A 14,938-nucleotide genomic window follows, 5' to 3' on the forward strand; every position below is an offset into this window, starting at 1 on the left:
AAAATAAAGCATCTTATGCATATTACGATGAAAATAACCAAACTATAATTACCCTTAATACAACCTGCACCTTCAATGAATGCTTTATTTACTAGAATTTATTTCTTTTAATTCTTACAAAGGTAAAAAGGAAAGTTATTCTTCACCATAGTTGACAGACCACTATGACCTGCTGTGATAGCAATTTTGCAGCACTCAGATTCACTTTCACCTCTAAATAAAGTAGTTTAGATAGTTGGGATAAAGTTTTGGCTTCTTTGCAACCTGTCTGATCAGCTGACTGCTGCTGTGTGTAAATCAGTGACTGAATTTTACATCGTAAGTCTTTGTCAAATAAGATCCAAAAGCGTTGTGTTGTCCTTTAAGACAAATTTAAAAAGATACATTAGTCAGAACATTAAAACTTTCTAATTTACGACCATATTTTGTGGACTCAAGTGCTTATCAAACATCCCTTCAGACACACACACACAAGGTTTTTCTTGTGCCATGAATTATACAGTATCTGACTATACAATGGATACTAAAGCTTATAATTGCTCTCAGCTTCATTATTATTTCAGCCATTGCCAATCACAGCCATTTACTGGGAGCCAAGATTTCAATTAGCCTGGTTCTAATCCTCAGTAATTAAGCCGGCTGACCTTAACACCGGATCCCTCCTGTCAGACAGTCAGTCAGTCAGTCACTGGAGCTTTGGTGCCTTTCAAGAGCCAGGGAGGGACACGGCGACATGACTGACAAGACTGTGTGTGTTTGTGTGCCCCTCTAAGTGCGTGTGCATGTATTTGCACACATGTGTGCACTTTGTGGCTGACATTTGGACCGACAGTCTATCGGGGACTATTAGCTGCTCCCAGGTGGCCTCTTATTCATCTACAACACAATGACTCCTCAGAGGAACAAAAAGAGGCTAATCACTACATAAAGGCTGACTGTCTTAGATTGAGGATACGTTTGTCTGTGTGTGTGTGTGTGTGTGTGTGTGTTGCCCGTGTGCATGTGCTTGAGCGATAATGTTCTCAGTGAAAAAAGAAAGATTGGAGATGAGGGGATTGGAGCTTCCATCAAGAGGAGCAGGAAGAGCAAAAATAGACACAAAGAAACATAAGCAAGAGCACAACCAGATGCACACATAGGAGCGAGCATGCCTGCATGCACTCACATGGACAGACAAGTGCAAACACACACGTACAAAAGACAACTATGCGAGACAGGAAAAATTCTGGATGGATGGAGCGGAACAGCACAGAAGATGCAAAGAGTGGTCTGATGTGAATAATTTAGAGGCTGCTATGTAGTGGACCTAAGAGCATGAGGAGAGACAGAGGGAGTGAGCGATAAGGAAAAGAAGGATTGTGCATAAAAAGAGAGGAAAATGGGAAGAGCACAATAAAGAGTGAGAGGGAATGGACTTGGGAAAACAACAAACGCACACAGACAAGAGAGAAAGACAAGAGACTGGCGGACGAGCTCAAACAGTGTTATTAGCCCTCAGAGAGACGAGAGAGAAAAGGAGTGAGAAAGAGATGAGATGGTGGAACAATAGGCTGCACGTCCTTTCCCCACGAGCACGTACTGTAAAGGCAGGCGATGTGATTATCCACACTTGAGCAACTTCACTCACTAAGACACTCATGAGCTTCAAACTACCGGTACATAATGTTCTCCTAATGGACTCCACTAACACTAACATCACTATCTGCATTAATGGACTCTTGCTAACACTAAACCGTCTACCGCAGTGGATCCGTGCTTACACTTGCATATCCATATTTGAAGAAACATCCCCTGAACCTCAAATTTCTTCTGCGTAAATAGTGTTTAAGGTACAAGAAAAGTGACGGAAAAGTATTACAATGACGGTGCAAAACCTGATTATGACTGGATTATGTTTTTAGTGTATTCAAGGCAATGCTAACATCAATAAAATACTTTCAGTATATGAAAAGAAGAGTTTTTTTTGTGCCGTTATACCCTTACATACTATATGCTACTATGAAGCAAACTAAACTAGTGTACAAACTGCTAATCACCAATTGATAACTTAGTTAGAACATAGACAGAATCATATTTACTCATAAATAATCATGTACATAGAATAATCATCACTGTGTATTTAAACATCAAAACCTTGAAATTAGCCAGCAGTTTGAAAAGCTGCTTTTAAAAAACACCAGAAAGACATCCTTTTCAAAGAAAGAAATTCATCTGACTTTCAATCTGTGATCAAGTGTTTGTTTGGGAAAAAGTATTCAAATCTGATCTGAAAATCATGACATTTCAACAGACTCACTTACACATGTCTCAATTAAAAAAAAACTCTCTAAAAAACCCTTTGCACAGACCAAAGTCTGCAAAAAAAGAAGAAAAGAAGTCTCAAATGGAGCTTTTAGTTGAACTGCAGGTTTTGTTAGTAGTAAAATATTGATAGTATATACAGACACCATTTTTTTCCAGTACTAGTGATACCGGTGGGCACTTACGGACATATTGTATATGTAGATTTTTGTAAAATAAATTATCATAAAATCCAACTTGCATTTTTCTTTTCTTTCTTTAAAAAAAAAAAAAAAAAGAATTTATGGCATTATAACTGTGTCATACTGCAGACACAGACAGAAGACAATTCTGAATCCTCACTATTCTGAGCTAGGTTTGTGCTGTTTCCATATATTGCAGTAAAAATGAACCCACGGTGAGTAAAGATACTTCAGGCCCAAAGAAAATGGGGTTCAGAAAGTTAAAACTGTTTAAAAAATACGTTCACAACTCACAAGACACACTAATGTTGAAAGATCGCTCTTGATACCAGAAATACTGGAATGGAAATTGAAACAATGAATTCTTAACAAATGTGTTAAATTGGCAATGATTTGTTATTTACTTACAGCAGTTATTGGTGATAAGAGTTAATTATAGACAAACAGACTAATACAAAACTGAAAAAATGCCTTTATCTGTGCAAATACATTATTTATTCTGTATTATAGTGTGTTATGAACAAATTCAAGAAGTGTTTAGATAATGAACGTGAAATAAAGTGTGTGACAGCTACATGGAGTCAGACTGAGTGAACACTGACACTGACCTCTTAACACGCTGAGTCTGGTGGAGGCAGTAATCTCTCCTGCTGAGTTGGAGGCGTGACATTCATAAATTGCCTCATCTCTGGGGGTTCTCAGCGGCTGAATCCTCAGGACCGAGCCGGATCCATCGTCAAACTCTATTACCTGTTGTTGGGAAAATTTGTTAAAGCAGCTAAAATAGATTTTTCTCTTGTGGATCAAATGATGCGTGAGCTGAAATGAATTGCTCATAGTTGGTGTTTCTTTATTGATGTTACTTTGCATGCCACTGCAGAAAAAGGAACTTGCATTTTTGACAAAACCTCTTCTAAATTCATCCAGCTTTAAAATACTGCAGTGTGCAACAGATATAGTGACAGCAAATTTGTTGAAATGTATCTACAACACTGGACTCTGACTGATGTTGCCGTTTGGTTTTAATTTTATCCTCAGCAAAAATTTGCAGGGAAAAAAAGTTTTGAAGGACTATTGTCAGTTTTTAATTTAGTGAGAAAAGCCAAATCCGAAGTGTAACATCGGTCACTACAGATATTAAAATCCAGTAGCACTACACAAACACTCCACTGAAGTACTTTTTGACTGCAGTGAAATAATGTAGTAGAATATTTCTCTTGTTCTGTTCGGATTTGTAATAACTTTGGGATTTTTCAGAGCTACCAGATTGTGCATTACAACTTGCATAAGCTTAATACAAGCATGTAATTGATCTGGATTTCGAATTCTGGGAAGGGTTTCTACTGACTGAAATCCAATAAAAATAAATTCCCCAACAAGTCCTGACCAACAGGAAGCAAAGAAAAATATACAGCAGGTAGCTCAAGCTTATAGAGTCTGGAATAAAAAACAAAACATCTCCTGGAGTAATTTAATCACAAACAGGAAGACACCCAGATGAACTGAAACCTGGGAGGAAAAACGGACTTATTAAAGTGGAAAAAGCACCGTGAGCTCAGGGTGACGCTGGTGGAGCAGGGGCGAAGCCGATTCAACATTTCCATCTAAGAGTGACTTGTGAGGTGGGGAAATAAATCAAAGGTTTGGGCCTCTGGGAAACTAATAAGGCTGATCATATAAGAATCTCATATACTGTAGCCCAAGGCATCATCTGACATATGAAAGGGTTGGAACAGAGAGCATTTCACACACCTGCACAACCTTTGGAGTACAAATACAGAAAGGACAGAAACTGATCAAATCTATCCAGGTAAAAATTTTGACTCTGTACGCAAACTGTTCATGTGTCTGTATATAATAATAACTAAACGAAAACACAACACTCATTATTGAGTTAAATGCCAACTTTCATCGCAACAAATATCAGCGGGCGAAAACACTGATGATAGTTCTGCTGTATTTAGACAAACTGAGTGTGTATTCATATACAATACAGGAGAAAGAGAAAGAGGAAAACCGAAATGTACAGCAGCATTTTTTTCATTGTAAACAATTCTGGCAATTATTTAATGAATTGATTGTTTGGTGAAGGCCAATTTCTTAAAATATCTGTCTCATCAACAGTCTGATGAGCTGGAACTATGTAGTGTTTGACATTTAATCTTTAAAAGTTCTTAAGAGGACTAGTTTCACAGTTTGAAAATACATTTTTTCATTTTCTACATTCTTAATCTATTTATAAATATCAACCTATAGGCAGGTTATGGTTAGCTTGTCATGAAGTCTACTGAAAACACAGCTAACCTGGCTTCATTTAGAGACAAAATATGTGCCTACAAGCCTCTCTAAAGCTTGCAGATTAACACTTTACATATTGTATATTTAATCAGCACAGCTGTCTCGTAGCTCCATCCCCATCTTTTATAATTAAAATTATTCCTTTTAGCAACAAACTCATTATTAGAACAGTTGCAGATTAATTCTCTGTCAATGAAACAATCATTAATCAGTGTTTACAGCCATGTTTAACGTCATTAGTTTTACCAGTCAAACGTCTGCTGTGAGAAAAGTGTAAGAAGGACAAAACAGCAGGAAAACACAAACAAGAACTGTCAACAACAGCAGCAGTCCTCCTGCTTCAGTTCACTCTGTGACCACGAGCACAGCCTCCACGCAGTCAGCGAACCTTTGCTGTGGCTCTATTGGGGGATGCAAACCAGTTCCCACTGCGCTTCGTTCATTAGTATCACAACATCGTACCTCAAATCTTTGGTTGCTGACTTTCTTGCCCTTCTTGTTCCAGACAATCTTGGGCTGCGGTTCCCCGGAGGCCTGGCACACAAAGGAAGCTACTCCCCCCTGGACTCCTGTTTGGTCTTCTGGGGTTCGTGTGAATCTGGGGGGCGCTGTGAGAAAAGATGTAATAATAAGTTAGTTCGTGTGTTTGCACATGTCAACAAGTCCAGGAAGAAGTTGTCATGAAGTGTTATCCAATAGCATTCACATGACAACACATCCGCACACACGTAGTTATGCACTAATGGAATATTAGATTCTCCTAAATGCATGTCAACACCGGAACATCACTCAATATGCTACAATAATCTTCTTCTCACACGTATATAACATTTACCTTTGTTGTGTGTGAAAAGGGAATGCAAGCTGGGTATGTGGCATGCAATTTAAGTGAAAGAGTGAAGAACAATGATACAGTCTGTAAAAAGGTTTCAACAATCCAGCTGTTTTCGAGTGTGTCTTCGTGTTACAGTGTCAACCCCTTATTGGAGTTCGTGTCCACCTCCACCACATCTTCCAGCTTAGATGCAAATGTGGGTGGCTTTGTGTCTGCGTGTGTCTTTTTGTTTTCTATACACGTGTGTGCACGTACAACCATGTTCTCCCTCTGTCCCTGTACCACCAAAGAAGCTTAATATTTCTGTGCCATAAAGGATTTATGAAGACTTACTCCTGACATGACCACTAAAGCCCCTCGTTCCGGGGACGCCAACAATATCATAACCACAGCCTCTGCTGGATTGTGACATCACGACATCAAAAAGATTCGGCACGTCAGTCACGGCACGTCACCACCAGCTCGCCTAATGGCATTCCAGCCAAACCAGAAAATCCCTACTTAAGGGCTTACCGCCAACCGCCCTGACAAAGGGAGAGAAATTGCTTTTTGCTGTTTAAAAGGAGGGAGGGAGAAAAGGGAGAAAAAGCCTTTCAGAGAAGAGGAGGAAAAAAAAACAAGAGCGAGCGTGTGTCGAAAGAGTGGGGAGAAATGAACGGAGGAGCGAATGAGATAAAAGGAACGAATGAGAGAGACAGATGGAGAGCGGTGGAGGGAAAGAGAGGAAGACGAGCCGGAGAGAGAGAGAGAGAGAGAGAGAGAGACACAGAGGGTGAGATGGAGAGTGAGCGAGCCAGATGTACCAGCAAACAGTCAGAGAGCCCCAAGCTGCCCAATCACCCCTACACCTCACTGGCTCACTGCCAAATCTACCTCAGTGACTGAATAACACAGTGTGTGTGTGTGTGTGTGTGTGTGTGTCTGTGTGTGTGTGTGTGTGTGTGTGTGTGTGTGTGCTCACTTTTTCCTCCATGCACACGCCAATTTACATTCATCTACAGAAACTGTGCACCTGTATGTGGGAGTGTGTTTGTGTGAGTTCATTCACTGCCAAACGATTAGCCGATTAAATAACTGGCCAACCGACAGACCATCACTCTGGACAATGCATTCACCAGGGTGCTTCCAAAATATGACAATTTCCAGATCTGTGTTTTTGCCCCCTTTATGTAAAACATGTAATTTTCAAGCAATTTTTTTTAAAAAAAGAAGGCATTTTGGGCTCTGGGAAATTGCAATGGTAATTTCTCAATTTTGTACATTTTTTTTGGAGACAAAACAGTCTACAGATGAATATACAATAAAAAGTAATGGTTTCTTTTGTGGTGCTAATATGTACGGTACATCGCTGCACGCAGATCATTCCTATATGCATGCTATTGTAATGCATGTGTGTGCGTGATGTCTGAGTAAGCGAGCAAATGTGTGAGCCCATCTGAGAGGGAGGCTGAGGGAAAAAGAGAAAGAATGAGGAGCGGGAGAATCTCTCTCTTAATCCTCTTGCTAATCTCTCCCCCACAAAACAAATGAAAAGTGTAAAGCCAGCAGAGCCATACTAAAAGGCATGGTAGATCTTTCAACTGCTTTTTTTTTTTTTTTTTTTATCTTTCCCCCTTCTCTTTATCTCTCTCGCCCCGATCACTCTCTTCATACATCTCTTGTTTAATTGTCTTAGATTCTCTCTTTATATTTTGCCTCTTTATCTCTCTACCCCATTCCCAATTCTTTGTCACTGCATCGCTTCTTCCTCCCGCTTCACAGCTGCTCTCCTTGCTCCCTCTTTCATCCTCCTCCTTGTTACTCTTTCCCCATCTCCTCCCTCCATCTCTGGGGTGTTATATAAGTCTTCCTGTCACATTGACTGACTTTATGAAGGGGGGTGGGAGTGGGGAGGAAAGGGGGGAGGATGCAACCGTATGCTCCACACTTCTCCCAACTCTCTCTCGCAATTCCTCCTCTCAATAATTTCTCTCCTCCCCTACTCTTTTGAGCTCGCTTCCTTATTCGCTTTTCCTTGATTTTGCTTTTCTCTATTCTCTCACTTTACTACTTTTTCTCTAAATCCATCACCCTTCTTCTAACCTTGTCCTCCTTCTCAGCACTGCCTTAAATCATTTTCCCCATAAGTGGTTCAGTAGAACTTGTCTTTTTGGCTCTTGGAAATGTTTCAGCTCTCATCCAAGACGATTAAATGCTGCCGATTAAGCACTGACATTTGGGTCATAGGAAGGGGGCCAAAGCTTAAAAGGGCACTTAAACATTTGTAGAGGTTTTGGGGGAAGGAAAGAGACACGTGAGGGTTTATTATTTTACAGATATAAAATGTCAAAAGTTGTTTGCGGCAGTGATGGGGGTGCCGATGCATGTGCTCAGGTGTTCCACACAGCCTCCTTTTCCCTGCGTATCATACACAATGGGGAAACTAATGAGTGATCCACATAGAGGGATTTAGATGGAATTAGACAGTAACAATCCTTCCTCTCTTGATATGTGTGTGTGGGGGGTGGAAGGAGGGTGGCCGACATACAGGTCATCATATAGTGGGATCTGATCTACACAACAGATGGCAGGGATTAAACAGTCGACTCCCCTCTTCGCACCACTTTCGAGTCACTTCTGAAGACGTGTGATAAACTTCCAGGGTGAAAAGACCATCTTGATGCCGCCTTTTGTATTCCAAAATGAAACACAGAATGATGGTGTCCTAATTTTTCTTTAAAAATTACAACATCAATATTTATTACAGGTAAAACCTCTCGACAGACCCTGCTATGCTTCTCCTCCGACTATTGACTGGTTTTGTTTGTTTGTCAGGTTTAATTTTGTAAACCGTGACAAATGCAGCACCATTTTTGGATGGATTGTAATGGGGTGATGGAGAATCACTGGTGTAGCACTTTGAAAAGACAAATAGTGGGACTAAGGAAGCTAATAGCACTGTGTAGGAGACTACAGGGACATGCTGTGGCTGGCAGATGCTGTCTTAACCTAGAGGGACACAGCGAGAGAGATCGAGTTTGTAAGAACAGATGCTGGAACAAACCTTCAGGGAGTATGATTTACAGATATGGTGTATCAAGATTAGGAAAGAGTGTAACTCTTAGGATGGCAAGTTCATATTTGGCAGGAATAACAGATGGAAAGAACTGGGAAAGATGTTCGTCTCAGGTTAAAGAAAGAATCTCTTATACTTTTTATTACATAGAAAAATTTAGGAATGTGTTGAGAAACTCAGTGATTGGAATGTAGATTTTATTTCAAATATCCTCTATTTGATGGAAAAAAAAGAGATGTTACGTCTATGAATCTAATTTTCTGACAGAAGAGGAAATACTCAGTCCAGATGTTTATATATTTTGAAGAGCACTGTGTTATGATTGGAAATTATTTCTACACATTTTTTAAAAAATTGCAAAACGTTGCAAACTGTGAGCCCCCAGGCCTCATACTGTGCGCTCTCAATCAGAAGGGCTGGATTATCAGAGGCAATAGATTAACAACAGAACATAAAATCTAAGATAAAAACATAGAATGAGTGAGCCGAGTTTTTATTAGGAAAAGAGAACAGCTACAGCTGAATGGAGAAGAAGTTAAAGTTAGCTGATGTGTGCGTGTTTGCTTAATGCTTGGATTTTTCTCTGCTCACGGCTTAAAAACGCAGATCATTTCTCAGAGGAAGAAGATGGTTATTGACCTCCCTGATCACATCAGTACTCCCTATGGACATGTTCACAGATAATCCTGAGTGTTTCTGAGTCTATATGTAGACTCGTGTGAAGTCAAAGCGCTTGTGAGCATCTATGCCCATATGTTGGAAGTGTGTATCATATCTAAAAAAAAACTGATCTGGATCTTGCCAAGCATCTGTGCTCACATTTGTGTGACTGTGTGTGTCTACCGTTAGGCATGTGAGGAGTAATTTACAGTCGTTGCTGAGGAGAGATCCAGCTGTAAAGTATTGTGTGCGGCTGTGGGTGGTTAGCTGATGACTCCCCAAATGAAAAGTGAATCAGGCTTGTCAAACAAGTTGAGGAACAAGGCCAATATAAGGGACTGAGCCAGGGCCATGATAGTCAGCCTTGAGAGTGGGTAGGCAGCTGGCCAGAACCATAACTTAAAACACATTAACATCAAACCGACACATTAGGAGCAAATTATCAGCTGCTTGCTTTCGTCCCAGTAATGAAATTGGATTGCTGGGGCCAATAAACACAGAGACAGCTATCATCCTTTTGCAGAACACATAAGCGTTAATCGGAAAACATTTGGCAAAATGGGCTATTTCAACATGGAAAATGAAATTATACGCAATTAAATGCTGGGAGATTTGATAAAAATTTAAATTAAAATAAGACATTATTCAGGTTTCACAAAGTTTAAGTGTCTATCTGAACTGTATAAGAGGAAGAATGGGATCATTTAACTCAAACAGTTTTTATTTAAAATTACATGCTAGTGATCTTCACCCTGGCAAACAGGCCTGTGGTTTTCTGGACAACCTCCACTCACCGTCACCAAGCATTACTATGGCATTATCATTTGTACGCTGCCACAACAGCAAAAGATAATATGCACTTTTATGGCCGTTAGTAATGCATGTCCAATTAACCCGACACTTAGCCACCATAGCCGCTGCAGGGTCTGGCTAGTGGCGAATTAATCGGGGTTAATTTGTTAGAAATGCAAGAGGTGGAATTAATCAAACAAGATCTTCTTTTATACATAGGTCATTAGAAACACATGGGCTACCCACTGGGTGCACAACTTTACAGGGTCAGAGCTTCCCATAAAGATGAACACAGGTTGTTTTTTTTCCAGTGCTGGTCGCAGTGTATTACTTACACACCACTGCTTGACTGCGCTCAAGCTAAGCTAATGCTACCCGGCCTCTTCACAGGCGAGTGCACCTGCTAAGCTAAGGCTAAGCTAAGGTAGTCAGATTGCGTTATTCACAGATGAGCGCACAGCTATGCTAGCTGCTAATAGCTTCGATACCAAGGGCCAGTGATGCAGCACCCTGAGAAGCTTTGGCAGCTGCTTCATTTTTCTTCTCATCTCAATGGACTGTCCTGCTCTCAGCCTAATCCGCCTCGCTTTGACATGTCTTCATTTTTCGTTTGACATTAATATTCAACAATGGGGAACATATTGAGGGAGTCCAAAGGGGTCATGTCCTACGAAGCTGTTTTTCTTGCATCCTCCACCCTCTGATGCCAGTGTAAGCAGCAAACAGTTAAAATTATACAACGCGACTTTGGCATTTTGAATTTTTTAGTTTTTTTTGTTTGTGATGTGGCCCATTTCTGTCACCATCTGTGGAGAGATATTTGCGCTCTTGATTTATTTTAATGTTATATTCCAGATGAGCTGACACATCATCACTGGAGCTGAATTTTAATACAATACAATAAATCATCCCAGAAAACAAACCATGAATTATTTAGATAATGACTGGAATTAGTTCAGTTGATAAGTGGCATGTTAATTAAAAACGAGTTAGGCTCAATTCTTATATTCCTTACTCAACATCAGCTGTCGACTTGTCTGCCGTGTCTGAGCAGATTTATTTTCCTTTATTGCAAATACACACTGTCTAACTGTGTTAACCCTCCCAATGGCTTAAGGCAAAAAGGCTCCAATTACGTATATTCTATTATTTATTTATATCATGTATTACTTTTAACAAGAAAGAACATGCCCTTTGATTTTTTAGCATAAAATTTAGTGATGTTTCCAGGCCCGACATTCACCCAGCTGCACCTTTAATTTTTTAAGAAAGAGGAACTACACAGTCAGTTACAAAGACTGCCATTAGGTATATTTTAACCTGTCATTTATAAAAACCAATGACAGATAGATACAAACAAAGAGCTGGAAGAAGCACTGTAATGCCTAGAATTTAAAATAAATGTTATGTCCTTGGCAAAGAAGTGTAAAAGCAACATTCTGTAGCTTTATGTAGGGTTATGCGCCTTATAACCAGTAGAACCTACCTGAAAGAAAACTATCTGTTGTTTTTGGATGATGGTTTTTGTTTGAGTTCCAATAAACTTGATTGAACATTGTATGTAATTCATTTTAAATGTGCCTGTTCAGTATCTATGTTAAGCTAAGCGAAGCAACTACTGTCTGCTGTTTTGTACTGAACAGGCAGAAGAGCGCTGTGGATCTGCCCATATAAATTGTATATATATAAGTGAATATATCTCTTTTGGTGCTATATGTGGAGCTCCATTCAAAAGCATCTTCAATTATGGTCCATGCACATAAAAACTGTCATGTACTAAAGAAAAAAATAATGCTTACACCAGCCCTATTCAATTAGCGGCCCGCGGGCCACATGCGGCCCGAAAGCAACCGTCGAGTGGCCCTAAAGCAACTGCCGAGTGATTGGGACTTGGGTCCGAGAAAAACAGAAAAACATCTTTCAGTTACACTGACAAGTTCTTACAAAAATTCCAACATTATTGCAAACATCGAATGCAACACTTACCATAACCTAACAACTAACCCACAATGCATTGTGTTGAGGAGACGCGTTTGAAAAGTTAACATTAGCAGTTCTATACAGGCGAAAATAGCAGCATGTCTTTTTCTATCCTGAAACGACAAATTGGCGAGGAAAACCGTCGGTTTAATCCTGCGTGGACTGACAAGTATTTATTTATTTACCACCAAGTCCGAACGCCAAACCAATGCGTTTACTCTGCAACGAGTGCTTTGCAGCGCTGAAAGATTATCATGTCCGAAGACACCACATTGAAAAAACATGCCGCGTTTCGGACAAACTTTCCCGAAGGATGTCATGAGAGAGCGGCTATAATTCAGAGTTTGACTGCATCTTACAACCGGAGCTGTACTACAATGAAGCGGACCTGCACAGCTCAGGAAAGGGCCACGAAAAAGAGGCTGTTCACAGACTCAGAAACTGTGAAGGACTGCATGTTGGCTGTCGTGGATGAAGTTTTAACGGACGATCAAGTTAAGACGAGTGTGACATCTGCTATCAAACAAGTCTGACACGTCAAACATTCTCGCCACAGATGTCTTCGAGACATGGTAAGTGCAACAAAGCAGCGTGCTGTAGCAGACACTAAAGGTAGTTTTATGTATTTATGTGACTATTTTCTGTTCACTTATTATAAGTTTAATATTTAAGAAAGACATTTTGTTTTGACAGTTATTTCACTTAGTATCACTTTATTATGCACTTTGATGTCAGCTGTATTTCGTTTCAAAGGGATAGTAACTATGACTGTGCCTACTGTTTATTTTTTTGATTATATGCACTGAAGATGTGACTGTCTCAGATGAGACCAAATATGGACAGGGACACACTCTGTTTTTTGTTATTTCAAAAGAAGAAAAATGTCTCAAGTTCTGAAAAGTTACTGTTAAGCAAGTTACTTTTTAATGCACTTTCAGATGTAACCAAAACAAAAGATGGTGTTTCTAATCGTCAGTTTTTATGTTCATATGCACCTTAACATGTGCTTATATTTCCCTATCAAAATGTGTTGAAGTTGTGTGTTTGAAATGTAAAATTTAAAGAAGCAGTATTTCAGCACAGGTTTAGTTTAAGTACTGCTCTTCTATTGTGTTTATGTCCTTTTGGATGTGGCAATACGTTTATAAACATCCAGTGTGTTTGTTATCTGATCTGTTTGTGTTTATTTTAAATGGTTAACTTTGCTCACTGTCTGCTAAAAACATCCGGCCCAGCTCATGTTCTTAGTCTGAAAATCCGGCCCGAGTCAATTTTTAATTGAATAGCCCTGGCTTACACCCTTAACGAGCTGACCTGTAACACTGGAGGCCCTCTTGGTCATTTGATTGACACCATCCAGTGAATAGCAGAAATCACCCAGGGCTTTCATCATGGGCTAAACTCCCACCAGCGGGTGCTGACACTTTGACATTTTGTGCTGAAGTTATGGGCAGTGATGTCAGCCAGGATCTTGCCTTTTATTTGCTTTCACAGTGAGTCAAGCAATACCAATCATTCACAGAACAGGAAACACAATCCATCTAAGGAAATACCTTTAATGTCTTTCGCACCCTTAACAAATCCCACAGGCAGAAACCTTTAACCTTTGTGACTTTACCTCTTCTTCTCACTGCAGGAAATCCTGACAGTACGTCATCCATCAGTAATGAGGACCAGTTAATCTCTAAGTCTGCACTCAGTGTGTAACTTCCAACATACTCAGGACACATGTGCACAATCCACTACATAAGAACACTTACTAATGTGCCTGAACTGATACCTGCCTGTTCATGTTTTTAGTTTTTACTCAACAAAGAAAAGGTAAGGCTTTTGTTCACAGAAAGTCAAATGCATTAAATACAAAACTGCATAATTTGAGCATTGGTTCACAGGACTGTGACAGTGAGAACCGCACATTTCCGTCATACTAAAACTTACAATAATTTGTTCTAGTAATGGAAAAAACATGCAATATACAAACGAGCACGTTGCTTTTAATAGCATCTCAGACCCTTGACCTCGCACCCTGAGGAAGACTCGGAATTAAATACTTGCAGGTAAACAAAGAAAGTTCATGTCTAAGCAGGTGATGTTGGCTGCCGTGCTGAAGGGCTGAAGTAGACATGCAGTCATTGTAGGAGACTGAGCCAACCACCTTTCAGCCTGAGGGCCACGTGAGTGCTAGAAATATGTTTCAATTTCGACAGGTCAATCAGTCAGCACATGAACCAGTGCTGTGTTTCCATTGTTCTACACAGGGCTAATATGTCATGTATGAAAAGGTCATAATTTCAGTAACTGTAAAAAAAAATGAAAATGGAGTTTATTGACTCCCCTGTGTTCTTATTTCACATCAACTTTGAGGTTAGGGAAATGTAAAATGCACAGCTTTTACAGCACATAAATGATGTGATGCAAGCCGAGGGTAAAGAGGTTCACATTACCAAGAGCCTCCTTGGGCAGAATCCTAAACCACTCTTGCTTGGTTTCAAAATGTACAGTCTGCTCGCTAAAGGGCTGCAACTCAGCAGTGCTTCCCCTACTGTAAGCCTCTGAAAAATGAGACGATTTGTTGTGTTGTGTTGCACATACGCGGAGTTGTATTTCAGTTGGAATTTTTATTGTTACATCCAAGCCACAAGGGGAGGGGCGACGGCTCGTTGGTTTCGGGGCAGACGAGGGTCAGCAGAAAAGAACCCTGTTGTTGCATTGTTCCCCATCACCCTGAATGACATGTGGAGAGACGCAGCTTCTCGCATAGGACATCTCACCGCGTACACGGAGCAGTGGCCTAGTTTGTGACAGGATCAGGGCATTACTCTTAATCCACCAGAT

The 14,938-nt window shown here is 40.1% G+C and overlaps 1 protein-coding gene across 28 annotated transcripts in view; it reads right to left on the minus strand.

Annotated features, from left to right (window-relative positions):
- The window catches only part of ptprdb (protein tyrosine phosphatase receptor type Db), a 156,962-nt gene that overhangs the window by 50,730 nt on the left and 91,294 nt on the right, over nucleotides 1–14,938 (minus strand). For all 28 annotated transcript variants that reach the window (XM_055009700.1, XM_055009701.1, XM_055009698.1 and 25 more), the window contains 2 exons: nucleotides 5,244–5,389; nucleotides 3,092–3,233 (listed from right to left, as the gene is read on the minus strand). In XM_055009700.1, coding sequence (XP_054865675.1) covers nucleotides 3,092–3,233; nucleotides 5,244–5,389 — 288 coding nt within the window. The remainder of the gene's footprint in view (nucleotides 1–3,091; nucleotides 3,234–5,243; nucleotides 5,390–14,938) is intronic.

This window comes from Amphiprion ocellaris, chromosome 4 (assembly GCF_022539595.1).
Source record: "Amphiprion ocellaris isolate individual 3 ecotype Okinawa chromosome 4, ASM2253959v1, whole genome shotgun sequence".
NCBI lineage: Eukaryota > Metazoa > Chordata > Actinopteri > Pomacentridae > Amphiprion > Amphiprion ocellaris.